Genomic DNA, 25,977 nt, shown 5'->3' on the forward strand with positions numbered 1-25,977 from the left:
TGGATTGCAGTTATGTATTCAGTTTCCTACCGACTTAACTAACGTGGGCCGCGGGAAGAGGGGAGAGAAACACTGGAAGAGCTGCCTGACTGGAGTAGGTGCCTTTCACTAAGTCATGCGTTCCTACGCTTTACAAAAGCATCTTCCTACAGGAAAAGCGACTCCCGCAGGGATAGCAGGGGCTGCAAGGGTCACAGGGGTTGCAGGGGTTGCAGGGGCTGCAGGGGCTGCAGGGGCTGCAGGGGCTGCAAGGGTTGCAGGGAGAGGTGCAGGGGTAGCAGGGAGACTCGATCTTGACGCAACTGCCGAGCCCGTAGGAGTACGTCACGTCTTTCTCGTCCACGCAGGGCGGCAGGCTGAACTCTTTGCAGATGTTCATGTAGCTGTACTTTTTCGACCCGAGGCAGTCGTACCTGTTCTCCCGCTCTGCCGACACGCACACCTTTCCGTCCTTCACCCGAACTTTGACTTGATCCGGTTCAAAGCCGCACACGTTTACCGATCCTAAAATGTTACTGCTACAGCAAGAGGAGGCCAGAATTCTATTTGTTGTTCTTCTCAATCTGGAAGTTAGAAAAAAGGAGAGGGTGGGAGGAAGAAGCTCAGATCTCAGACACAGCTTGAGAAGCAATATTTTGATCTGTTTTTCATTATTATTATTATATATATATATATATTTTTTTTTAAGTAGTACACCCTCTTTTTTTTTTAATTTTTTTTCAACGTTTATTTATTTTTGGGACAGAGAGAGACAGAGCATGAACGGGGGAGGGGCAGAGAGGGAGGGAGACACAGAATCGGAAACAGGCTCCAGGCTCTGAGCCATCAGCCCAGAGCCTGACGCAGGGCTCGAACTCACAGACCGCGAGATCGTGACCTGGCTGAAGTCGGACGCTTAACCGACTGCGCCACCCAGGTGCCCCTATATATATATATATTTTTAAGTTAGCCCTGGGCCCCTCTTGGAGCTTGAACTCAGATCAAAGGTCAAGGGTCACATAGTCTACCACCTGAGCCAGCCAGGCGCCTGATCTCTCTCTCTTTTTTTTTTTTTTTTTTTTTAAATAGTAAAAGGAACACTAGTCATTCTGAAAAGTCAAACTTTTCCCCAAGTGTATAAAGGAAACACTGAGAGTCCACCCGTGTAAATCGCATTCTGCCACAGGTAAACCTCTGTTAACAACAGATGGTTGCTGGAAGTTCCAGATCTTTCTCTTGCATTTAAATCCCAGATCCTCCTTTTATTAATTGTGGAAACTTGCCTTAGTTTCCTCATCTGTAAAATGGAAATAATAACAGTACCTACACCATAGGTTTTTTGGAAGATTAGATGAAATGATGAGCGTTGCTTAAGATTGTGCTTAGTGCGTTAGAAGTCTTGCTTAATTATTACTGTGATCGTTATTATTACTACTATTATATGTAGACTCTTAAGAGATTTTTTAAGGGGATGCAACTAATAAGATATCATTTAAAATCATTATAAAGATGTCTTTCAGCCTCAGAACCCAGCCCTGCTACCCACAAGATTGGAGCCACCCTGGGCTGTCACACAGACCCAGCCTGAAAGTTCCATCAACGAATGACAAGGCAAAAGTGCCCTGACTCTGCCCTGCCCACCGGGGCCTGTCTCTTTCTGCCACTGTGAGACTGCTCCAAATGCTGGATGGCTGGCACCCTCTGGAACAGTGAGCTTGGAGGGGTCGTGAACCGGATCCGGGTCCCATCAGCGTGCAAGGGCTAATTGTGTACCTCCCTGGCCCCCTCCTACCCCCTGATCTCCTGTTGACCCTTGAAATCCATGTGATGGGGTATTTATACTATGGAAATGGGAAAACTCTACAAATGAGGGCTTTTTATCTCCTGTCTCCCCCCACGTGGCTAGCTGTTAAATACCACTGTCTGCGGCCCCTGGAGCGGCAAACACGGGTCCCCGGGGTCCCTATAGAGTTGCCTTGTTGCCGCTCAACAGTCCTGTGTGAATCCTTCATAATAACAAAATAACAACAGCAGCTCAGGCTAATTGAACACCCGTGGTGTGTCGAGAACTAGTAACACAAAGTGCCTAAGGGCACAGGCTCTGGAGCCAGAGCATTCGGGTTCAAGCGTTGGTTCTGCCGCGTAGACAAATTACTTCGCTTCTCTGTGCCTCAGTTTCCTCATCTGTCAAATTGGGACAAGAGTAGTAACCTACTTCTAGGGTTTGGGAGGTTTAAATCAGTTAATGAATGAAAAGGATTTATTGTAGTGCTTGGCACACAGGTTGGGCAGCCCGGCATTAGCCTTATGTGCTCTGGCTTTCCCTAGGGTCCATTTTCTTTCTACTTGGCGATCCTTCCAAAGACAACCTAATGTTCTGAAATGGTCTTCTTTTTATCCTTTAACATAAAAAAATTTTTTTTTTAAAAACTCCGTGTTCTAAGAGACACTCCTGGCACATCTTGCAACACTTGGCCTCCAAAGGAAGGTTTTGGAGCATGTGATTTCTAGAACTTCTTCCAGTTTGACAAGTCTGAACTTTGCAATTGGATGATTGGTTTGAGATACCTTTTTAGTTCTTGCCTTTTAGGCTGAATTTTGTTTATACCCTGCTTTTTGTTAAAGAAGTTATATGAGTTCATTGTAGAAAACTTAGAAAATATACAGATAAGCAAAAAAAAAAAAAAAAAAAAAAAAAATGGAATAGGTCGCAAAATACCCGTAATCGTACAGAGCATCTCACATTTTGGTGCTCGATTTTCCTCTGTGTGTGTATTTCTACATACATATGTAGATTCTTGTGTGTGTTCTTATGAAGTCATGCTCTACGTACTGATCTGAATCTGTATTTTTCACATGGTTGGCTTAACAAGCGTGAGCCCTTGTACCAAAGGTTCCGAAGCAAGGCTCTTAGAGGCTAATTTGCAAAATGACGCAATGGACTGCTGTCCTGGAAGACACCAAGGCCAACAGAAACAACTTGCGCAAGGCACCCAGAGGACTGTGAGGGTCACTGAGCTGCATTTCTGCCTCCGGCCCCAAGGAACCTGGGGAGCATGGGGTACAGATGTCTTTCAGGCCCTGGGTGTTCCAGGGTACCCACGGGCCATACTAAGGAGAAAGGAAGAGAACTGGACTTAAAAAAAAAAAAAAAAAAGGTCTTTATCTCTGTGGAAAAAACAAAACGGGAGAAAACGCACTCTACTCTCCCTGGATGGGCAGAGAGGAGCTCACAAAGATGTCCCGCGCCCTCTCTGGATGGGCCAGGACCGGGAAGCCTGAACAGCCAAAGGCAAGAGTGAAACAGAGAGCAGAATGGGTGCCCCTGGATCTCTCCGGAACCTCCCATGGTGTGGCCGTGGAATGAGAAACCTCAAACCCTGACACGAAGGACCACGAAGGTCCTCACAAAACAGGACCAAGGACCCCAGGCAGGGGTGCCAGGACCCCTCACTACTGCTAAACTGATTCTGCTGAAGGCCTCCTGCCCTCCCAGATATGGATCTGGGAGCCAGTTCTACAAGCCAAAGTGGGCTTCCAGATCCTTCTCCTCCTGTCATCAATCTGAAGTCTTGGAGTGCAATTGCATGTTGTTGTTGTTGTTGTTCAGATTCCCCCTCTTTCTCTGGCCGGGTCACTCTGGCCCCTTTGCCCCTGCGGCAGCTGCACAGAGGTCTCACAAATCTGAGTCTTTGGGGAATTGCCTAAAAATTCTAGGGAAAGGGAGGTGTCTCCTTCCTTTTGCTTCTTGGTCAGGGCTTACCTGTGGGGTGGGGTGGCTTTAGGAGAAATTGCAGGAGCCACATTTTACTTGTCAGATTTAACTGACTCCTGTCTGGCCAGGTACCTATCACCCCACAAGGGATTTTCCATGGCTCTGTAGTGTTCTGGGCAAAGGTGGGGGGCGGGGGGGAGGTTGCCTCCTATAATTGTTATTGTGAGGCTGGAGCTTGGCCACAGCAAACATAGGGAAATCAGCCTCCTGGCTCGTTGCAGAATCCTCTCAGGGAAGCTGAGGGAAAGCGAGTGGACAGATGGGGTCCATGACTGCCACTCGGGAATACGCATCTTCTCACTACTCGAGCTGCAGTTCACTGAGTGTACCATCACCAAGCTCCCGAATGTGCAACATACTGCCCTCGGCAACGGCGAGCTGTACGGTCAGCCATTTTCCCAAAGCCATAAGTGAGCTTCAGCCTGGTGCTGAATGAAATAATGAAGGTGTCAAAAAGAGGCCTATCTCCACCCAGGACCAAAGGGAGGTAGGCCTTGGAGTACTGTGCTTTTTCTCCTAAGTTTAGACCCCTTCCAAAGACCCACCAAACTCTATTCCTCCTTTCCAACTCATCTTTCCCTTTCTCTTCTTCCTTCTGTCTCTTCCCCTTTCCTGCCTTGTCTCTCTTCTGACTTTTGGATGATATTGAAGAACAGTGTCACTCCGCGGGGGCAGGGTAGCAAATACAGGGGCATCAGAGGCCCCAGCCGTGCTTGTTAGAACACAGGTGCTGGTCCCCACCCCCAGAGTTTCCAACTCAGCGGCTTGAGGGAGGAGCCAAGAATTCACCTTTCTAAGCAGTTCCACCTGATGCTGGTCCCGAGCCCATTCTTTGAGAACCACTGACGGGCTGGTTAAGCACAGGAATCCCAGACTCGGGCAAATCTGGCTTTCCCAGCTCCTAGTGGTCAAGAACACTGCTCCTGAATCTGTTTCATCGTCTCTAAAACAGCCAAGACGTCACAAGGATCAGGTGAAGACGAAAGGCGGCACATAATTTTCGCTCGATAAAGGGTGAGTGTCTTTATCAGGCTGGACCGGGCTCCACCTTCCTCAGACTTCCCTGAAACCTGAGGCTTTAAGTGACCCAGCCTCAAGTCCTGTGTCATTAACCAATAAGGCGAAACCAGATAATAGACATGCCTTTGGCCTAGATGGACAGCCATTCCTGCCCCTACCCCCTGGGGTGACTGGGCTCGGAGACCTGTGGGTATGAAGGAATTATGGGGAGGGGTAACAAGGGGCCACACTCTCTTCCCCCTCTGCAGGGACTCTGAGGGAGAGACTGCTCTGCCCTGGCCTATGGGTCAGAGCATGGGGAGGTAGAAAGAGTTCCCTGAGGTACAGCTGGGCCCACAAAGCACTCACCAAGAGGCTGTCATAAGCCTCACCAAATAAGAGTGAGTCGGTGAAAACCTTGGTCTTAGAACAGGAAGGGGTAAACAAGGAACGAAATGAGAGGGCCAGTTTTTGAAGTTTGCAGAAGATGGTGCCCCTCACGTGGGGATTTTCAAGGGAGATTCAGACCCATCACAGATAGTTGGGTGAGTGGAGGAAATCAGGCTGAGTTTCTGGGTATTAAGCAGCAAAGGGTGCGAGCCTGAGCCCAATGAGCCCCTCCAGCTCAGCTGCAAATCCAGCATTTGTCTGCAAGGCACCGGGGGTCAGAGCTGAGAAGGGGGCTCCATCCATTAGATGGTCAACCCCTAAGGGCAGGGCTGAGGGAGGGCTGGTGTGCATTTGTCTGTGCCCCTTCGGTATAGAGGAAAGGGAAGCCCACGAAGTGTGGTAGTGAATCGGGCGCAAACTTAAGACAGGCTAGTGGCATGGCTTCTTACAAAGGGAACCAGATTCAGTCACCGTAGTCCCTCTAAATCCAGAAGAGGAAGGAAGAGTCAGGGAAATTGCTAGTGCTTGCGGTGCAAAGGGTAGTTGGGGGAGGAAAAGAGAATATCAAAGAAGGTAAAAAAAAAAAAAAAAAAACAATGGAAGTACTTACTTGAGTCTCTACTAAGGAAGATACTGCCAAGGTGCTAGGTAAACAATGGAAATGGATTGGACCTTCTATACCTGGTCTAAAAACACACACGTACAACACACACTCATCAATCAACTAACATACACGCGGGAATGCTCAGGAAACTTATGGGAGAAATGAGCCTTCTTAACCAGTTGTTAAAAGAGCAGGTTGACTCTCAGACAGAAAGACAATTCCAATGGGGTAATGGCAGCTATAGACTGGGGAATCTTTCCTGTTGGACAAAGAACCTTCAGGACAATGTCAGAAAGGGCATGTCATACCTAACCAAACTGTTAGCGTTCTTTAAAGGGATAGAAGATCATGTGAATATGACTTCTAAACCCACAAAGCCTTGGGCAAGTTTTCACAGCAAAGATTGTTTAAAAAAAGTGAATCAACATGATATTTCTGGATCTACTTAGTCATGGATTGGGAGCTAGCTGAGAACTAAGGAAAAAGAGGCATTTCACTGGAAGAAAAAAATATTAATAGTAGGAGTCCTCTGGGATTGGGGCTGGATCAGGCTTCAACATTTTCATCCATGGTCAGGAAAATTGAATATTTAGGTTTGCAGGTAACAACACAAAGCCTTTCTGGATAGTGAAATGTCAAGCTATCAGAAATAGAGCATAGGAGGGTTTCACAAGGTGGTATGAATGGGAGGAAAGTGGCTGGGAGGAGACACAGCAGGCAAGACTGAGGTCATTTCCAGAAAGGACTCAGCGTTATCAGTTCAGAGACCAGGGAATTAATGTAAAGACATCACCAGCTTCCCATACTGCCTCAGGCACAGGAAAAAAGTCAGCAAAACCCAGACATTGTCAGGAGAAGTATCACAACGCATAGAAAGCATCATCTTTTATATAAACCACACTGCCGAGAAGTAAGTTTGAGGTTGTGTCTATTGCAAGCCAAGAAGTAGGGAGTCCTAGAGCTGGTGGAGGGCACCCAGGGGGTGGACAACACAGAGGCACCCTTATCTGAAGAGTCTGGGGAGGAGGGCGAGTCAGGAGACAAAGGCTGGAAGAACTTGGATCAAGGGTATTCAAGGATTCAGAGGCACAAAGACAGTAGATACAGGCCTGCTCATAAGTAACCCTTCATGTAGACCAATTAAAGAAGGAATTCCTAACTCCCAGTGTGCAAAACTTATATAACTTGATACTCTGAGCAGTAAAAAATAAAAACTATTTCAGGGGCACAGAGGTGGCTCAGTCGGTTAAGCATCCAACTCCTGATTTCAGCACAGGTCATGATCTCACAGTCCGTGTGTTCGAGCCCTGAGTTGGGCTCTACGCTGGCAGTGTGGAGCCTGCTTTGGGTTCTTTCTCTCTCTCACTCCCTCTCTCTCTCTCTGCCCCTCCCCTGCTCTCTCTCTCTCTCTCTCAAAATAAATAAACATTAAAATAAAATCTTTTTTTTAATTTTTTTTTTAACGTTTATTTATTTTTGTGACAGAGAGAGACAGAGCGTGAACAGGGGAGGGGCAGAGAGAGAGGGAGACACAGAATCTGAAACAGGCTCCAGGCTCTAAGCTGTCAGCACAGAGCCTGACGCGGGGCTCGAACTCACAGACCGTGAGATCATGACCCGAGCCGAAGTCAGACGCTTAACCGACCGAGCCACCCAGGCGCCCCTAAAATAAAATCTTAAAAAGAAAACAAAAAACTGTTTCAAATTGAGTGTAGATTTGTTTAAACGCAATAGCCCCATCCCAGACTATTGTCAGAGGTCCATTCCTGATCGTGGTGACTGATGACTTGGACAATAGTTGCCCTATTGTCCTTTCTTCTGGAACATCCTGGTCACTGTTATCAAGTATCTGTCTCTGTCTCAGACTCTATCTCTCCATCTGTCCATCCATCTATCCATCCACCTACCTATCTATCTAATCTATTAATCTATCACCTGCCTCCTTAGCACAGAAGGCAGCACGTCAGTCTCAAAACCTATTAATTGATTGTTGGGATAGGAACAATGTTGTTTAAGGATAGAAACTTGCAATGAGTAGTAAATAAGTCTCAGAGATCTAGTGCACAGTATAGTAAATACAGACAACAATGTTGCATTATAATCATCAAACTTGCTAAGAGACTAGAATGTAAATATTCCAACCACTAAAAGGAAATGATAATTATGGAACACGGGAGAGGTGCTAATTGTCACTACAATGGCAATCATTAGAATATAGAAATGTATCAAACACGCTGTAAATTTGCACAATGTTACGTGTCAAGTATATTTCAACCAAAAAATCTATCATCCATTTGTGCCCATCTTTTTAAAAGTAGTAGCATATTAAGTAGTTTTTCTTGCCTTTTTCATGTAATACATCAACACATATAATACTTCATCAGCCTGCTTTACATCTACTTAGCATCCTAGTGTATAGACGTACCATAATTTATTTAACCAGAGGACAGTACTTTCAACAATTGTTTTCGTCCGTTGTACCAGACCGGATGGCATGTAGCGGAAAGTTAGAAAACCTTCTCCAGGCCATAAAAGGAAATGCAATCAAACAAAATTGTAAAAAGTGGCTTTAAACATTACCCAATTCAATTAAAACCCTCTCGACTCTGTTCTGAAAGCTGCGACTCTCAGGTCTGTAGTTCAGGAGCACAACTTTTGCTACTGCCGGAGAGGGCGCCGAGGTAACAGGCCCAGCTCCGGATGGGTTTTGAGTGGGCCTGGGGTTGGGGCATGGGAGAAGGGTTCTCCTACAAAACCGAGGGAACGCCTCTGTTGTTCAATTTTCTCCCCTGCTCTTAGAGCCTCTGGCGAACATTAAGGATTTGATCAATTGTTATTGCTTCTCCCGTAGTCATTTCTGTAAGCCCAAATCTACTCAAATCACTTTACTCGTAACCAGAAAAAATGTTGAGTTTGCTCCTTCCAATAGCTTTTGAATGACACCTCCTATTTCTTTCCCTCATTAAAGCCGCATTATTTATCATGTTGGCACTCCTACCATAAACCAACACAACCTTGGCAATCGACATCATTCCGTTGTGTTTTGAGAATCTTACGGTGCCTGTCCTGGACCCATTTACTCTTCTGTTCTTAAATCTTTGCTAAATCACCAGAGTTATTATCTTGAGCCCTTGTCGTCTTTGTCCGGGTACCAGCTGTCGCATCCCCAACCCCATTTCAGCTCAGAAGGTTAATACACCGGCTATGAAAAATCTTAAAACGTGCTTTTACTTGGCAAGCTCTCTCTTTTCATCTTCTATGGCTCTAATGGCTTTCCTCTCCAAACTTCTGAGAGATGGTCGCAGGCAGTAAAGCTTGACGTCACACAGGCAACACGGATAGAGGTCGCACAGGCCACAGGAGCGCGCTCGCTTCGAGTAGCACAGGCAGTACGGGTAGGGGTGCAGGTCGCAGCAGCAGTATGGGTGCATGTACAAGTCGCAGAGGCATCGCGTGCATTCGTCGATGCATCTCAACTGCCTTAGTTCTCGGTCCACCTTCTTTATGTCCCTTCTAACACTGTCCAAAAGACAACTCAGTGCAGCCATTACAGTCACACCTTATTGTTTTGTGAGTACCTTTGGGAAATGGCACTCAGGGGGGAAAAATTGTTCTAAGCTCTTCTCAGAAGTTTCTTTTAAAAATAAATGAGGCCCACATGATTCACTTACTTTCTAGCTTGTGTTCTATGACCTCACCACCCTCCAAAGTATGTCATAGTCTTCTGGTTACCATGTGAACTGCACACAGTCACGGTCTCCAGAGGCCCTCCTTAGAGTTACACAGCTACTCGCAGAACCATCCTAATGTTGAGATTTCATTTACCTTGAAGGTGGATGGGTCCCCTCAAGCAGTCATGGCCCTTTGGGGTTCATGGGGGTGACCGTCAATGTCCTTGGCTTGTGTCTGTCCTTAGGCCTGGCTACGGCTGCAAAGGTCTTGGTATGGGTGATGGAAGGAGCTGCCTGGCTCCTTTCTCTATGCCCTTCCAGCTCCAGCCTTGACTGGACATCTAGCCTTGCCCCTTATACTCTAGGATTTGTTCTGACCCCTACATTTCTACATGTAAAAAGCTTGCTTTCTTCACAGAGCTTTCCTGCGGTTCTTCTTCCCAAGTCATCTCAGGTCAGCCTTTGTCCTTGACCTTCTTAGCCCCAAGTCTCTGAGTCCTGCCCATTCTTTGCTATCTGGTATCCTTGCTGTCTCAGAACTCAGTTCTCCAGTGCCTGGGGTCCTGCTCTTAAGCTCCCATCTCCTAGTGCTCAGGCTCCTGTCCGTCACCACCTCCCAGCAACTTCACCTTGGTCTGTGTCCACGCTTCTAGATGCCTTGTCCCCAAGGGATTCCCAAGCGTTGACCCTTGATACTCTTGTAGCCAACTGCCTGAAGTTGCTTGAAGTCAACTGCCTGAAACCCTCATTTGGGCCAGTTTCCTATACTCTCAGCTGGATCAATATGCTGGACCTTGGGCTCAGCCTCAGCTTTGGTTCAGGTACTTCTACTCCTCTGGGCCATTCCCCTCAACCTGCTCTCCAGCTCTTAAATCCCCCTTTTAAGACGTAGCGTACTTGAGGACAAGCGGTTGGATGTGGCAACCAGAGAAGGAGGTAAGAGCCAGGTTTGAAGGGACTTGTGGGCCGGCTAAGGAGTTTGAACACTGAGCACAATGAAGAATGACTAATTTTCTTTTCTGTTGACAGAAACTGAAAGGAAGGTCTGATAGCTGCATAGAGTCCCCAGTATTGTAAGGGGACAACAGCAGAGGTGACTCCTGATGGAAAGCAAAGACTGCCGAAGTCTGGACTGGGCATCATGGCTGTAGGATGGCAAGAAGGAACCCAGTGGGGTCACCTTCCCCTCCCATCCACTCAGGCACATCCAATATACTCTCCGCATGGCAGCCAGAGTGATTTTCATGTGTAAATCTGTCATCCGCCCCAATCCCACCCACCCTTTTCTGTCCTCCTAGAGCAAGGGCCAAAATCCTTATAAGATGCTGAATAATAGGGGGGCGCCTGGGTGGCGCAGTCGGTTAAGCGTCCGACTTCAGCCAGGTCACGATCTCGCGGTCCGTGAGTTCGAGCCCCGCGTCAGGCTCTGGGCTGATGGCTCGGAGCCTGGAGCCTGTTTCCGATTCTGTGTCTCCCTCTCTCTCTGCCCCTCCCCCATTCATGCTCTGTCTCTGTCTGTCCCCAAAATAAATAAAAACATTGAAAAAAGATGCTGAATAATAGGGCCTTTGCCTACCTCCCCATCTCCACCCCCATCATTATTCCTATAATTCATTATGCTTCGGCCACAATGGCCTTTCTCAAAGTCTCACTCATTCTACCTCATTCAGGACTTGTGCATACACTATTCTCTCTGCTTAGAAATTAAACTCCCCACCCCATGCCCTTGATCTAGTTAACTCCTGAGGCATTCTTTAAATCTCTTCTTAAAGGTCCCTTCCTCAGAGAAGCTCTCCTGGTCCCCCAACTAAGCACTTACAACTCTGCATACTCCTTTCATAACATCGTTTCTCTGTTTCCCTGACTAGACTGTGAGCTCTATGAAGGCAGGGACCTCGTCTACTTTTGCTCACCATTAGATACCTAATGCAATGCCTAGGGCTCAAGACTTACTCACTAAGTGAACAAATGAGTGAATTAAACAGAACTTCGTGCACAGAATGAGGACGGAGTGAGGGAGGAATCCGTAATGATTCCTAGGTTTCTAGCTTGGCAGGATCGTTGCCATTGACTGAGGAAGAAAAGTAAGTTGGGGGGATATGCTGAATACGAGGTACTGACAACTTTAAGGTGGCAGTGTGGAATAGCCTGCAGATAAGTGGGTCTGAAACTCCAAAGAAAGCTTGGCCAGAGATAGAAATTCAGGAGTCACAATTCCATACACAGCTGGAATCCTGGAGTGGCCAAGATCATTCAGCAGAAGAAATAGATTGAGAAAAGAAGAGGGCTCAGGTAGAATCACTCAAGGAACAATAACAAGAAATGGAGGAAGTGATGGAGTTCATGATGACTCAGAGAGAGGTGAGAGCCTCCTACACTGAAGTCCCTTGTGTATGACTAGACCAAGCCTAGTATTCCCCAGTATTCCCCAGTGTTCTCCAGCTATGGACCAGGGGGCCCCTCTCTGTGCAGATGAGATGTCTTAGTAAAGAAAATAAGTTTCCCTGGAGGTATTAGAATGGGAGGCTGGCCCCTGACTCACATGGGATATGTCAAAGCAAAAATGAGTCATCCTCCTCTATAGACAAATGCTAAAGTCTTTCAAGAGTGATTCCACCCAATTCCGAAGAGTGAACTCTGTTAATAGGAATATGGCCCACTTTTTTCCTGAGGGCCCACTGCAGGAATTATAGAGATTTCTCTAGCTCCAAGTGATAGACTTCTGAACTCTTATATCACGACGAATTCTATCCCTTAGCAAATGTCAGCAAAGGTTAAAACAAGCAAGCTTTTGGTTTTCGATTCTTAAATACACAGGTTCAGGAATTTAAGTACACACACCTGAATATACATGGCACATTATGAAGCTGGTTACAGCTTTATTTTAGCTAGGGTTCTCTTGTGATCCTATTCTGCCAGTGATTTTACTCTTCATCATAAAGCATATTTTTGAGATCATTTCAAGTGACTTAGCAAAGGTTAACGGCTCCTTTAAAGATCAGATGGAAACGGGATCTATTCAGGTCAGAAGGAGAAGAAGCTCACCAGATTCTACAGAAACCCACAGAAGTGACCTACCGTCAGTCTCCTGAAGCATAAGCACAAGGAGCTTCCATGGGCTCTAACATGGAGGTGGGGGCCCTTTCCCACGTAGCAGTATGTCTGTGGAGGCTCCCATCTTACCCTGGCTCATGTCCAGATAGAACCTGGACCATGGGACTTTTATAGGCTGCGTATATACATGAGTAAACTTCCTCGTTAAGATTTGAGGAGTGGCTATGGTATTCGTGATCACCATCCTGCTTTGCCTGGGACTGAATAATTTCCCGGATGTGGGCCTTTAATGTCAAAACTGGGCCAGGGGATGCAGGCTGGAGAAGAAGGTGGGAATACAAAGTGCCTGTGGTGGTCTATCCACAGTACGCCCAGTTTAAATGGCGGGGCTGGCCTCAGCAAGATGCAGTCCTGTGTTTCTGCTTTAAAGGCTACTAAGGAGCCTCATCCTGAGCGCTGAGTTGTCTGTGACAGCGGTAGGCTCTGACTCCTCTTTCCCCCACCCTCTCATGTACCCACAGCTCCCTTCTCCTCCCCCTCCCCTTGAATTCTGCAAGACAAATGGTTAGCTCCAATCTGGATTGTTCTTGATGACGACAGAGACCAAAACATTTCCTTGAACTTCACGCTGGAATCATTCACACATAAGAGGACATTTCCTTGGACGCCTGCCAGACACAGAAGGGCTTGCTTCTACCGCAGACAGTGTCCTGATTAGTTTGAGGGGGTCGAGAATGTTTATTCTCCATCTACCACCACGTAAGTGCCTAACTCCTAACAGATGCTTACTTGAACAGTAATGATAGTTTACATTTAATGAGTACGTGAGTCTGTCTGTGTCAGGCTAATCCTCACGATAACGCTATGAAGTAGAGACTATCCCCATTTTACAGATGAGCCTGAGGCACAGAGTTCAACCCCCAAGTGGCAAAGCTAGGGTTCCACCCAGGCGGCCGGCTTCCAGTCTCTGTGTCTTCAAAGACCAGTGACCCTTAAGACAATTTCTCTTCTCTCTTCACCTTAAAGATGAAAGAGAAATTCCATTTGAACATTAGGATTTGGGGGTTTCCTGCTTCTGTCATTAGCCATACGCCTGTAGCTTTGATTGCTGCACATTTTGTCCTTCAAACGGAGTAATGTGCTTTGCTAAACTGCTTTGCCCTGGGTCCCACCGACAGTCACCCTGCCATGGGTGTGACGGCTTCCTGAGTGCCTCCTCAGGGACGCAGATGCAGTCCTCAGGAGGACTTGTTTCCTCAGGAAACAAGTTTCCCCTCTCTCCCAAAAGAACACCTCTTACCAAGAATTCCTTCCCTCACGCAGCGTGGAGGGCTTACTTTGTAAAGAAGCAAGAACTTTCTCTGTCAACTCATGCCAAGGAAGATGCATGCAGAACAAATAATTCCCACAAAGGAGATGCCACCTGTTTCCGCCATGGTTCTCCACAAGGCAGTGGCTTTTCTGCCTCTAGCTGGGGTTGCTTTTAACCGGAGAACATGAAAAGGAAATCCCTCTTTTGACCTAATGTTCGTTTGACTTGGCTTTGCAGGGAAAGCTCCTGGGAGCTGAAATATATTCAGATTCCTGACTCTTTCTCAACGCCCTGCAGAAACCCAGCAAAGACAGGACAAGGTACGACCCTCGATGCCAGAGCTGGAGAGACGCCAAGACCCAGGGTCCCTCTGAGCTGAGGGACAGGAAGCCCAAGGAGGAGGTTAGGTGGGTCTTATTCATCAATACGTACATATTATTACAGACTCTGTAATCACTTAAAAATAGTAATAGCAAACCCATTACATGTTAATACAAATAATGCGTTTTTATGGGAGCTCTGTTTTCCATAACAACAAAAAAATGAAAATGGTGGCAACATTTTGCATTTTTACAAATCTTTCCAATGTTCGGCTTTATAGAGGATGGCTAAAATATCTCCTGCTGCCTTTCGGCCTGTTGTGATATGTCCTCTTTTGTCACCGTACGTTTGTGTTAAGTAGAAAAGAGAATCTTGCTTTGCACAAATGTGTAGTTGAAAAAGGAAGAACACTTCACACCCCCGAAAGGGTCTTAGGATCACATGTTGAGAATCACTGCTTTACTTATAGTTCTGGAAGTTATTCAGTACCTTGGCGCTTCAAAGTCACAATAACTACACTTTCCCTAAAACATTTAAGTCAGCCTCACATTGTGGAACTTTATTATAGAGCTTTTGAGGCCTCTGCCTACCTGTTGGTCCCCTTCTCAAAGAACTGAACCCCAGGGCGCCTGGGTGGCTCAGTTGGTTAAGCGTCCGACTCTGGGTTTCGGCTCAGGCCATGATCTCGTGGTTGGTGGGTTCAGTCCCAGCATTCGGCTCTGTGCTGACAGCACGGAGCCTGCTTGGGATTCTCTCTCGCTCCCTCTCTTTCTCTGCCCCCCCTAGCCCCCTACTTGTGCTTGCTCTCTGTCTCTCAAAATAAAAGAACTAAAGCCCACTCCCACCCATCAGGGGGAACATCTGGGGAGACCCTGGTAAGAGTCCTTCTAAGACGCGACCTGCTTCCCATCCTAGGTCTAAATCTCTGCACCAAGTGAGGTCCCCAACCATAGCTACTCAGCTGGGTTCTTTCTTCCAGGACTTGAGCATCTGGGGACACGGACTAAGGGAATTTGAACTAAGAAATCGAGGCTGACAGTGTGGGTCAACCTCCTTAGCTGTGGAGTCCATGACTTCTAGGTCCTCCTTCAAATTTCCAATGGTGAGACTCCTGTTTTAATGCATTGCTAACTTATTATCCCATTTATTTGTTCTTCTAGCAAACTTCCAAAGGTCAATGGCAGCCCTGCTTCGGGTGAGCCCCACTTCTCTCTCCCTCTCTCTCTCTCCCTCTCTCTCTCTGCCCCTTGCTCATTTGAGCTCTCTCTCTCTCTCTCTCCCCAAAAAAGGAAAAAGCAGCTCTCTCCGTTAGCTGTTCTGTAAGATAGGGTTCTAAGCAGCAATGATAACTACGCATCCTGGGCAATATTCGAGGTGTTGGTCACGTGTTTCTGCATTCTGTCCCCACTGTCAACCCCTTGGGGTGGCTGTTGTCACTGTTTCACAGATGAGGGATCTGCAGCACCCAAAAGTGATGGCACTTTGCACGACTGCCCAGCTGGCAAGTCCCAGAGGAGAAGGGTGTGCCTGGGGCCATCCCTGCGGCCCCAGGCATGACCACCACAGGCCTTCAGGGCTGCCTGCCCCTCCACCAGCCCCCCTAACACTTCCAGTGGGAGATGGCGTTCTTGGAAGCGGGCACAAGGATCTCCCTTAGGGAAGAAACTCTCTCTGTTCAAGAAGGGGAGGGGGAGAGGGGTCAGAGGAGTGAACCCTGAGGGATCGGGAGCCAGGGCAGAGAGACCGTTCACTCCTTGTGCCTTAGAAACCAACAAACAGGACCTGCAGGGTCCAAGACATGAGCGGGAAGGGGGAGGAGAGGGAGGAAGGTGAGGTGCAGGCCAACATGGCCAATAGAAAATTCCTCGGGCAGGAGGGTCTTTTATTTAACATACTCTTTATTGAAGAATAACATCCATACTGAAAAGTGACAAATCAGGAGCATCCGGCCGGGTGAATTTCACAAGTAAACATACCCACAGAACGCATACTTACATCAAGAAAAAGGGCGTTCTGAGCATGCCAGAAGTCCCTGTCCTGCCTCTTTCTTAGCGTTAGCCTCCCCGCCTGCTCTCTGGTTTTGCCAAACACTCATTTTGCCTGCTTTTGAACTTCAGGTGAATGGAAATATACAAAAATCTGCCTCTTACATCTCACTTCTCTGAGTCAACGTTCCAGTGGTCTCATCTCCGTTGGGACCTCCGTTGTGTTTTGTTCCTCTTCATCGCCGTGTGGTAACCTGGGACCTGAATGCGTCGCGCAAACGCGTGCTTCCTCCGTGGATGGGCACGTGTTCAACTCGACCAGACGCTGCTGAACGGTTTTGCCAAGTGTGTGTACCCGTATGCAATCAGTAGCGGGCTTTTTTTTTTTTTTTTAATGTTTATGTATCTTTGAGAGAGAGAGAGAGGGCAGGAGAGGGGCAGAGAGAGGGGAAGAGAGAATCCCAAACAGGCTCTGCACTGTCAGCACAGAGCCCGGTGCGGGGCTTGAGCCCCCAAACTGTGAGATCATGGCCTGAGCTGAAATCAAGAGTTGGATGCTTAACCGACTGAGTCAGGCACCCCGGGAGTGGGTTATTTTTAGGACTAGAAAATGTCCAGTCTCTGGACGCATTTGTGCTAGTGGGATAGAAACTTCCACCCCCTCCTCAATGTTCAGTAATGTCAAGCACATCTCACAGATCACTTATGTGAATGGAGGGGTTTTTTTTTTTGACAAAAATCAAAGAATAAGCTGAGGTTCGTGGCAGGGCCACATTGATGTAGAACAGAAAATAGCACGTGGGAGCAGGCGAGGGACCCATGAGCTGTGGGTGACACCAGAAGCCCAAGCCCCGGGATGACCATGAGAATGCCAGTCCTCTATAGGGATCTTAGAGGGCACCGTGGGCATGCGCAGAAGGACCCAGCCTCTAAGTAGCCAGGGCCAGGGGGACCTCAGCCGACTTTTGGATCGCACACAGAAAAGGAGGGAAATAGTCTGCTTACTTCGACATGAAGCAGGAGACAGCTTTGTTGCGCCAAAGGCTCCGGGACACAGAGCAAAGCTCCGTCGCCTTCCACCCTTCCCCAGCAATGGCCCCAGATGTGCCCAGAGCAGGAGGCCTCGAGGAGGCCCCAGCAGTGCTAACAGAGGCATCCAAGAGCAGTGTGGTTCCAGGAAGCTGCCAGAGGCAGCACCCATGCTGGGAGTCCCAGGAGATGGCACCCTTAGCTAGGATGTCAGAACTGCCCTGGGAAAGGTGACGAGAAACCTGCAGGTGGCTTCTAGGCTAGAGGACCAGGAACGTCCACAGAATGAGCTGGAGCAGTAGACTCGCAGTGGGGCGGAGAGGGCCGTTGTGAGCTTCTGGGAACAGTTGTGCAGAGCTCCCCTAAATAACTAGAAAAGGCCCAGCAGAAGGCTGGGGGTGCCCAACCATGGGTGGGCGCCACCCAAAGAAGAGTGGTTTGTTACTGTTTAAGTTACTCCTCCAGGGGTGCATCTGGGTGGCCAGAGAGCCAGGGTATAGTCAGAATACTAATAATGCCTGAGTTTATGTTTCTCTTTTTAAATTTTATTTACTCCTAGTTTTGGAAACAAGTGTTTATCTCTTACATAAACAAAACTGGAGTGTTGTTTTCCTGATGTTTCTCAAAGATCTGTCCCCAAGCCCCAGCTTTTCACAGGGTCCTAGTTACACACCCCCCCCCAGCAGTACAGTTCACGCCAGAAGCAGAGAAATGGGGGTGGGGGGTGGGGGATGGTTGCAGGTGGGGGGTGGGGGTGGGGGGATGGTCGCGGGTTGGGGGGGTGGGGGGATGATTGCGGGCGGGGGATGGGGGTATGGTCAGGGTGGGGGGTGGGGGATGGTTGCAGGTGGGGGGTGGGGGGATGGTCGCGGGGTGGGGGGGTGGGGGGATGGTGAGGGTGGGGGGTGAGGGGATGGTTCTATCATCTCCTGGAGTTGCCTCGTCTCTCTGATCTTAATTCGGGAAACTCCACTTTCTCAACTCAGTCCCTCAGTCTCTAACTTTCTTGTTTTTTTTTTTTTTTCAACAATATACTGAAGGTTTTTTGTTTTGTTTTGTTTTGTTTTTTACTGTTTATTTTTGAGGGAAGGGAGGGGCAGAGAGTAAGGGGGACAGAGGATCCCAAGCAGGCTCTGCACGGACAGCAGCAGTGAGCCAGATATGGGGCTCGAACTCACGAACCTGAACCCATGAGATCATGACCTGAGTGGAAGGAAATTGGATGCTTAACCAATTGGGCTACCTAGGTGCCTCCTGAAGGTTTTATTTATTTAGTTTTTACATTCATGGGGGACTGAAGTCCCTGAACAATCCCCCCAGCCACCCCTGCTCCCCCTCCCTCTAGCCTCTGAGTTCCTCCTCGCCTCTCTCCCCCTCCCTACCGAACAAGGACTCCGGGGCTCATCTGAGCTGGGTGAGGGGGTGACAGGACACATTCCCAAAGTGAAGGGGAGCAGTGACCGCAGACATCAACACACACCTCGCTCCTTCTTCCTCGGTGCCTTGGCCAAGCGGCTTGCTCTGTGTCACCCATGCTCAAGCCCCTCTGCTTAGCTAACACTACTCAGGCTTCAGATCTCAGTTCAAACACCACTTCCCCTGGGCGTCCGCCTCCTCTCTCCTCCTGTGTCTTGTCCTGCCTCAAGCATGCATCACAGTGGTGACAGTGTGCTCCCATGTCCAGAGCCTAAGCCTGCCTCGTGCACCTCTGTGCACGTAGCGCCCGGCACAGTGCCTGTCACACCACAGATGACAGAGAGGATCGTTTGGGTGAAGGGACTGACAGAACACGCAAGAGGCTGCAGCTCATGGCAGAGAAGCAGAGGCGGGGAGGAAGCGCCAGGCAGGCAGGGGTGTCTGTTAGACCCACACCCCCCCCACCCCGCCCCGCCCCCCGGACCTGTCTCCTCCCCTTTGGCTGTGGACTGCTCAGCCGATAGCCAGCACCGCCAAAGGATGAGACCAGCCTCCCCGACTTTGAGCCCAGGCATATCCTTGTGGGGGGGTTCTAAGGTTCCCACACCGCTGGCACCTTCAAGGGGACGACTGAAGGAGACTTCGTCCAGTTCTATTGCCACAGCCCCGTCCTGCAGGACTTTCTTGCTCCTCCCACCATCCCCTCTTCTCTCTCATGGGATATATGCGTACATAATCACGTTTGAACCGTTCGCTGGTCGAGATGGGGATAGTGAGTGATTTGAATGGATGTATGATAATGTGACTGAAACACTGAACTGGTACCTACAGCTTACTTGAACCGCCTCCCACACCTCCCACACACAGCGCTCTTGTATTATCATCCCTGAGAAGATTATTTTTACTGTGAGTAACAGAAAGCCCAGTAAAAGTGAAAACGAGGCTAGAAAATAAAAGGGATTTGTTAATTTAGATAATTAACACATATAATCTGCATGTGTGTACAGGAGGGCTGCAGGCATGGTGTGATCAAGGCTTCACCTCTCTGGGCTTCTTCCCTCTCTGCCCTCCTCAGAGGGTTGGCCTCCTGCTCAGGCCTTCTTCCCCTATGCTCACAAGATGGCTAATACTAGTAACCAAGGATACACGTTTCCTGAGTTACGCCTGGATGAGAAAGAGTGTCTGCACTATAGCTCTCAGTGAGTCCCGGGCTTTGTTCTGATGGCACCAACTGATGTCACATGCCTAGTCCTTATTGCTGTAAAAAGCCTTTACTCTTATGATAGTGCTCAGCACGTCCTGTGTAAATACTCGGTCTGGAAATTTCAAAGTCTGCGCTTCTCTGGGATTCCATCTTTAAGAACAAGGCTGATAGCTGCTGCCCTTTTTTCTCTATTTCACCAAGTTGTAAATGATGCAGGACCTGGCACCAAGGTCTCCCAGGGCTCCCGGGGAGCAGACGAGTGTTTCCTGACACTTATGTTGCTAGTAGGACCACAGCCAAAGTGAAGGTTCCTCTGATTCACAAAATTATTACCCCCTTCCCATGGCCGACCATGCCAGCAGGTTTGAAATTCCTGTACCTACACTGCCCTGAAAATAAAATGCGTCCTCTCCAAGTGTCTGTCATACAGTGTAATGGGCTGAATTTTGTCACCCCTGGAATTCATATGTTGAAGTCCTTTCTCCCAATATGACTATTTGAAGTTGGGATCTATAAGGAGATCATTAAGGTCAAATGAGGCCATATACATGGGCCCTAATTCAATATGACGGGTGTCCTTATAAGGGGGAGGAAAAGACACGAGGGAGGTGCACAGGGGAAAGGCCACGTGAGGTCTCAGTGACAAGGCGGCCATCTGCAATCCCGGGAGGGAGGCCTCAGAAGAAACCAACCCTGCAGATACTTTGAACTTAAACTTCTGGTTTCCAGAACCGTGAGAAAGTAAATTTGTGTTGTTTCGGCTGCCTGGTCTGTGATCTTTTGTTACGGCAGCCGACCAGACCGACGCACTTGGTTATGATCCGACTTCTCAACAGGATAATTTGCAGCGGTAGACCTGTGAGGACTGCTTCTCCAGTGACAATTGGCCCGATTTGCAGGATTTGCCAGGCACTGTGGTGTAAATGTCCTTACCGTGGCCCATTTTAAGGTGGCGGTGTGCTATCACTGATGATCTACCAAGCCGAGAAGAGATGTATGCCATTGATCTCATTTGCTTATTTTTGTTTTGTTTTGTTTAATTTTTTTAAATATTTATTTATATTTGAGAGAGAGAGAGAGAGAGAGAGAGAGACAGTGTGCAAATGGGGGGGGGGGGGGCAGAGAGAGAGAGGGACACACAGAATCTGAGGCAGGCTCCGAGCTGTCAGCACAGAGCCTGACGCGGGGCTCAAACTCACAAGCCGTGAGATCATGACCTGAGCCTTAACAGACTGAGCCACCCAGGCTCTGTTTTTGTTTTTGTTTTTAATGGTATTTTACTAGCTTTGCCTTATTCCCACCCCTAGGCTAGGATTCTCAGAACCGGAAGTAGCTTGAAAACAAAGCCATCCATGTTTCCTGCTGTCTCTCTACTCCTCATCTCGTGCACGAAATCTGGTTGGCACACTTATGGAACCAGTTCCCCTTGAGGGTCGAAAGTGGCCAGGATGTTTCCCATCTAACGTGAGATCTGCATTTTCGTCTCTTCCTTGTTTCTTCACCCGTGCAAAAGAGGTAGTTCCCAGAAACCTCTGCTTTCTTTCCATTTCCCCAACACATGTTAGCCTACCTGGGAAAATATGTGCCAATTTTATATCCATCATGGGTTTCACATCTCTCCCCAGAGCGGTTCTTTAAAGTACTTCAAATTCACACTTGAGCATCGGGGTTACTTAGACACAAATCTGAATGATTAATTGGATATTTTGCACTCCACTTCAATTCAGGTTGTACAGAATGTGTTCTACCAACCTCTCCCACCCCTGCCTGTGGCTGCAGCTAATGTTGAAGAATCTCCCTATCCATATACCACGGCTGCAGGCAACATCTCCATTTCCTTTAGTGTGAACTCTGAGTCTTTACCGAGTGATTACTAGCCGAGGTCAAAAAGAAAACCCTAGCCACTTCCGGGACCTGAAATGCTTAGTTCCTGTTTCTTCTGTATGTCCCCACTTTCCTAGGAAACTGGGCTCCACCGTAGGCAGGCTGCTGACTTTTTGTTCAGGAAGCACGTGCTTGGGCATCAAGCATCAGCTCCTGGCGGGGAACAGGCTGGTGTTCACACCGCTGGGTGCAGAGCTCGCCCTCGATGGCGCAGTTGGTGTGCCCTCGGGCCCAGTTACTCCCTCCGCCTGTTCTGGTCCCAGGGGGTTCCAGTATGGCACATTTTGGTGATGGTCCTGCAGATACTGCTGGATTCTTTTTTTTTTTTTTTTTTTTTTTTTTTGCAGGAAGATCTCCTTTGAATCTGGGGACTGGCTGAGGTGTGCTGAAACAGGCTTGTGCCAGTGGAGAGACCTAATCTGTGCCTCTCCTCTCACCTTCATGCTCAGTGATATCGTGTCGGAGGTTGGTACGGCCATGGGGGCAGTATTTACCCAAGGGAAACCAGCAAACAGTAGAAATCAAGACTAATTCTTTTTTTTCCCCCAGAGCGCGCACTGACAGCACGTCACTGGAAATACCCCTTTAAAAAAATCTCTCAGAGGAACCAGCAGCCGGTGCAATTAGAATCTTCTCCATGCCACTCCCCACCTCTCTGGAAGCTCCGGTGCTAAGTGGGCGCAAAACAAATGTGAATTACACAATCTCTCTGGAAGGGCCCGTTTTCTTTTCAGTTCTCATCGATCGCCATCCCCTTATCAGGATTTCTGGTAGACTTCACTGACTGCAGAATCACGGTTCCCCTGCCATGTTCTTTTCATTACGTTGCCTTCTCTGTGGGTTTATTCCTAATAACCCTCGGAGCCAACAAGCAGGGCTGTCTGCTCGCAGGGGTTCCAGAGCCCTAGGGAGGATTGCTATGAATATGGATTTCGAGGCCCAGCCTCCAAGACAGTCTATCCGTGGCTCTGGGTTGGGGCCCAGGAATCTGTATGTTGAATAAGCTCCCCAGGTGGGTCTGGTGGAGGCAGCCGAGGCCCAGAAACCTGGGTGGGGCAGACTTTTGGAAACCGCTGCATAAGTGTCGGCGGATATGCGGGGCTCCTGCGAGGCAGCTTGTGTGTTTGTTCAGAGCCAGCTGGGGTTTTCCTGGTTGACAGGCAACGTCTGAGGGCTTCTGCTCAGTCATCCTTCAGCCCGGAAGACATGGGAAGTCTCGGTGACCTTCCTGATGACCCAGGGACACAAAGGCTGTCTCCGAGGTCCAAGAGGGGGTGAACTGATTACCTGCCTCTTGAGAAGCTCAATTCCACATCATTTTCTAATTTGTCATTTCCAAATGAAGCCCAGAGGCTGCCAGGGGAGCTCGGCTGCGCCCAGTCGAAGGTCAGGCACATCATGCCCTGACTCATCGTTGCACCCCAGTTTTGCTCTGATGATGAGTGGGTGCCCCCCTCAACCCCCCGCCCCGCCCCGTGACTCCCAAACTTCAGGATGCAAATGAATCACCCAAGGAGCTTGTGAAAAAGCCTGATTCCCAGGCTCCTGCCCAGGTTCCTGTTACACAATGTCCAGGGTGGATCCGGGAAACCCCTCGTTCAACAAGCTCACCAGGTGATTTATTTAATATTAGCTAGTTTCATTTACAGCAAAAAGTTTTACATGAAACGTCTAGTCTTCAGGGTATTCTCTTCCCTTAAGGAATTCCTCTGGAGAAACAATGAATCAGCTTTTTCCACAGCTCTTCTTAAAACTAAAAACCGAGTTCTAGAAACCAACCACGCATTCCCGCAGAGGAAAGTGAGTAATGTTGGGGGCCGGCTGGCCAGTGACACTTCCACTCAGAAAACCGGTATATGGTGAGTGGCGAGGGAGCACCCCCAAGCAGGTGGGTTCTTCCTTCCAGAAAGCCCCGGCTGTAACAGCTGGATGCAATGGTCCCCCACCAGGGTTCATTCAAGTGGTTCCTTTTTGTGAGGGTGATCATCCAATTAAATGTTTTAATTACTGAAATTATATATGCGTTCCTTCCGAGGAAAGAGCATCATCGGAACACGGTCTCCACTCCCCAGAGGGTAAGGCTGCTTTGCTTGCTGGGAAGGGGCTGTCTGGAGGAGTCCATTTTAATTTCATTACGAAACCAGCTTGAGAAATAAAGGCATAGATTGACACGTATTCCCAGCCAGCTGTGACTTAATGAGCACAATTCAGAGCTTGGAACCCGCCAGCCGCATCCATATTAATATGTCTGTGGAAAAAAACAACAGAGAAAGTGACAAACTGCTATTCCTAGTATTGGAAATGAATTTCAAATCACGGGTAAAATGGCTAACGCGGGGGCGCCTCACTTGGAGGCGGCCGGGCTGTCGGCCTCCCTGCCTGTCAATAACGCCCCTTGCAGCAGCGTCGGCCAGGGTCCTGGAAGGAAGAAACCGCTTGCCCGGACTCCCGGGTTTAGCAGCAGCGGTGTGGCTGCTCTGCTCCCCGTTCGGAGCCAGATCCCTGTCCCCGCCGCTGGCGCCGGGCAGGCCCCCCCACTTCCGATGCTTTTTATCTTGTATGATTTGTTGCGTAACCGTCCAAGTCATCACGATCGTAACGGTCTTTGTGATTCTGATTTCCCTAGTCACGAGCACAGGAAAATAATAAAATGTCTTGTTTCCACATTTTGAGATCCTAAAAATAAAAGGTGCCGGGTAAGCCTGCAGCGTTAATAAGTACAAAGTGAGAGGGTGGGTGTGGGTGTGGGAGACAAAGGAAACGCAGCGTGAAGAGGAACCTCAGTCTGTGTACTTTGACATTCAATGCGAAATAGCCACCTGCTCCAGCAGGGAGAGAGGGCCCCTGGGTGCATGAGCCTTTCTTACAGTACGATGTGGGTGGGGGGTAAGGCCCCCTCTCAACGGTGCTGGAGAGCAGGGCATGAACACTTGAACGCTCTCAAGGTGAAGATCTCTGCGTCTCCCTAAACTTGACCGCGGCTGAGGGTTTATTTGTTGTCGGTGGTGATGGGGGTGTGTGCGTGGTGGGCGGGGGAGGGGAGGCCCGTGTGTTGTGTAACTGGGGGGCAATCATGATTCAGAGCCTGGGTTTTCAAACCAAACAAACCCTGACTCTCCCACTTAAAAGAGTTTCAATTAGAGCGTGGGCCTCCAATTTTTCATCTGGAAGTGGAGCTAGAATACCGACGTCATTGGGCATTTCCTGATGGTTAAATGAGAAAGTATATATGCGTGTTTAGGCTTGGGGCCTGGCGTGGGGGTAATGATTCTTGGTACCATCTCTGAACGTGTTTCAGTGACACGAGGTTTCAGGTTATTCTTCCATTAAAAATGTCTTTCAGCACATGCTGGGCACTTGAAAATCAGCGTTTCGATTCAGCGCCTAGTTGTAAAAGTCAGAGCTGCGGCACCTTTGAGAAAAAAGCAAGATGTTTCACTTCTTCTTTCAAATGATGCTCATGGGTAAATCCAGATAAAGGATGTGACTCAATGAGTCATGTCTAAAACTGAGAGAGAGACACTGTCTCTGTAATCATTGACTAGATTCTAAACACACCCACAGTCCAGAAATAAAGGAGGAATGGAAATGACGCAGTCACGAGCACAAGCAGCAAAGCCCGCTCTCTCTGGTAGACCACAGCTAGAATCCCAAATTGATCAAGTCCTGGTCTATTGGCCTCACCAGGCCTCAGTTTTCTCATCTGTAAAATGGTCACAGTAACACCTACATCACAAGGGGATGGTGTGGATTTAACGGGCGATGTTGGCAACATGCTTTCTATGGCACTGTGCGCATAACAGCACTGAACTCATGCTAGGTTCCTTCTCCAGCCCGGTACAGACTCTAACGCATCCACATCCCTGAGGTCTCTTCAGTCCCTCCGGGACACCTAGGCTGCTTAGCAGTTGCTCAAACCTTAGCAGCTTGGACAGTCTTCACTGCCATCTGTTATGGGTTGAATTGTGTCTCCCCTAAAAAAGATACGTTGAAGTCCTACCCCCAGGGCTTCTAACCTTAATTGGTGATAGGGTCTTTACAGAGGTAATGAAGTTAAAATGAGGTCATGAGGGTGGGCCAGAATCCAATCTCACCGGTGACCTTGTAAAGGGAAAATGTGGACATGGAAGACAATGTGAAGACTGGAGCGTCGCATCTACAAACCAAGGACTGACAGGTATGGCTGGTAAAGCTCCAGAAACTGGAAGAGGCAGGGAGGGATTCCCCTTCGGCTTTCAGAGGAAGCACAGCCCTGTCAAAACCTTGATTTCAGACTTCTAGTTTCCAGAACTGTGAAAGAATAAATTTTGGTTGTTTTAAGCCATCCACTTTGTGCTAATTTGTTAGGGCAGCC

General features: G+C 48.5%; 1 protein-coding gene and 1 long non-coding RNA gene across 11 annotated transcripts; one reads left to right on the forward strand and one right to left on the reverse strand.

Moving 5' to 3' along the window:
* ODF1 (outer dense fiber of sperm tails 1) lies at positions 1 to 9,429 on the reverse strand. Its single transcript, XM_015078009.3, has 2 exons — positions 8,979 to 9,429; positions 1 to 563 (listed from the first exon to the last, which is right to left on the reverse strand). The coding sequence occupies exons 1-2, from the start codon at positions 9,293 to 9,295 to the stop codon at positions 131 to 133; spliced, it is 750 nt and encodes a 249-aa protein (XP_014933495.1). The 5' UTR covers positions 9,296 to 9,429; the 3' UTR covers positions 1 to 130.
* A 57-nt stretch (positions 9,430 to 9,486) lies between these two features.
* On the forward strand, positions 9,487 to 23,258 carry LOC113600631 (uncharacterized). Of its 10 annotated transcripts, none has more exons than XR_008292585.1 (8): positions 9,487 to 10,354; positions 11,645 to 11,779; positions 12,994 to 13,231; positions 14,022 to 14,191; positions 15,085 to 15,207; positions 21,047 to 21,203; positions 21,971 to 22,088; positions 22,173 to 23,258. It is a non-coding gene; the product is annotated as an uncharacterized LOC113600631 (long non-coding RNA). The 10 variants fall into 10 exon arrangements; XR_008292589.1 differs by lacking the exon at positions 15,085 to 15,207 and having other exon boundaries at positions 9,487 to 9,872; positions 10,123 to 10,354; XR_008292584.1 differs by lacking the exon at positions 15,085 to 15,207 and having other exon boundaries at positions 21,047 to 21,254.
* Positions 23,259 to 25,977: the final 2,719 nt, after the last annotated feature.

Source organism: Acinonyx jubatus, chromosome F2 (assembly GCF_027475565.1).
Source record: "Acinonyx jubatus isolate Ajub_Pintada_27869175 chromosome F2, VMU_Ajub_asm_v1.0, whole genome shotgun sequence".
NCBI classification, from domain to species: Eukaryota; Metazoa; Chordata; class Mammalia; order Carnivora; family Felidae; genus Acinonyx; species Acinonyx jubatus.

What these genes read in the sequence shown, in the direction of transcription:
- ODF1 (XM_015078009.3), bottom strand. Translation starts at nt 9,295, where the DNA reads ATGGCTGCACTGAGTTGTCTTTTGGACAGTGTTAGAAGGGACATAAAG. An exon ending in GAAAAGAGAGAGCTTGCCAA is followed by an intron (nt 564 to 8,978) that starts GTAAAAGCACGT and finishes TCTAACTTCCAG; the next exon opens with ATTGAGAAGAACAACAAATA.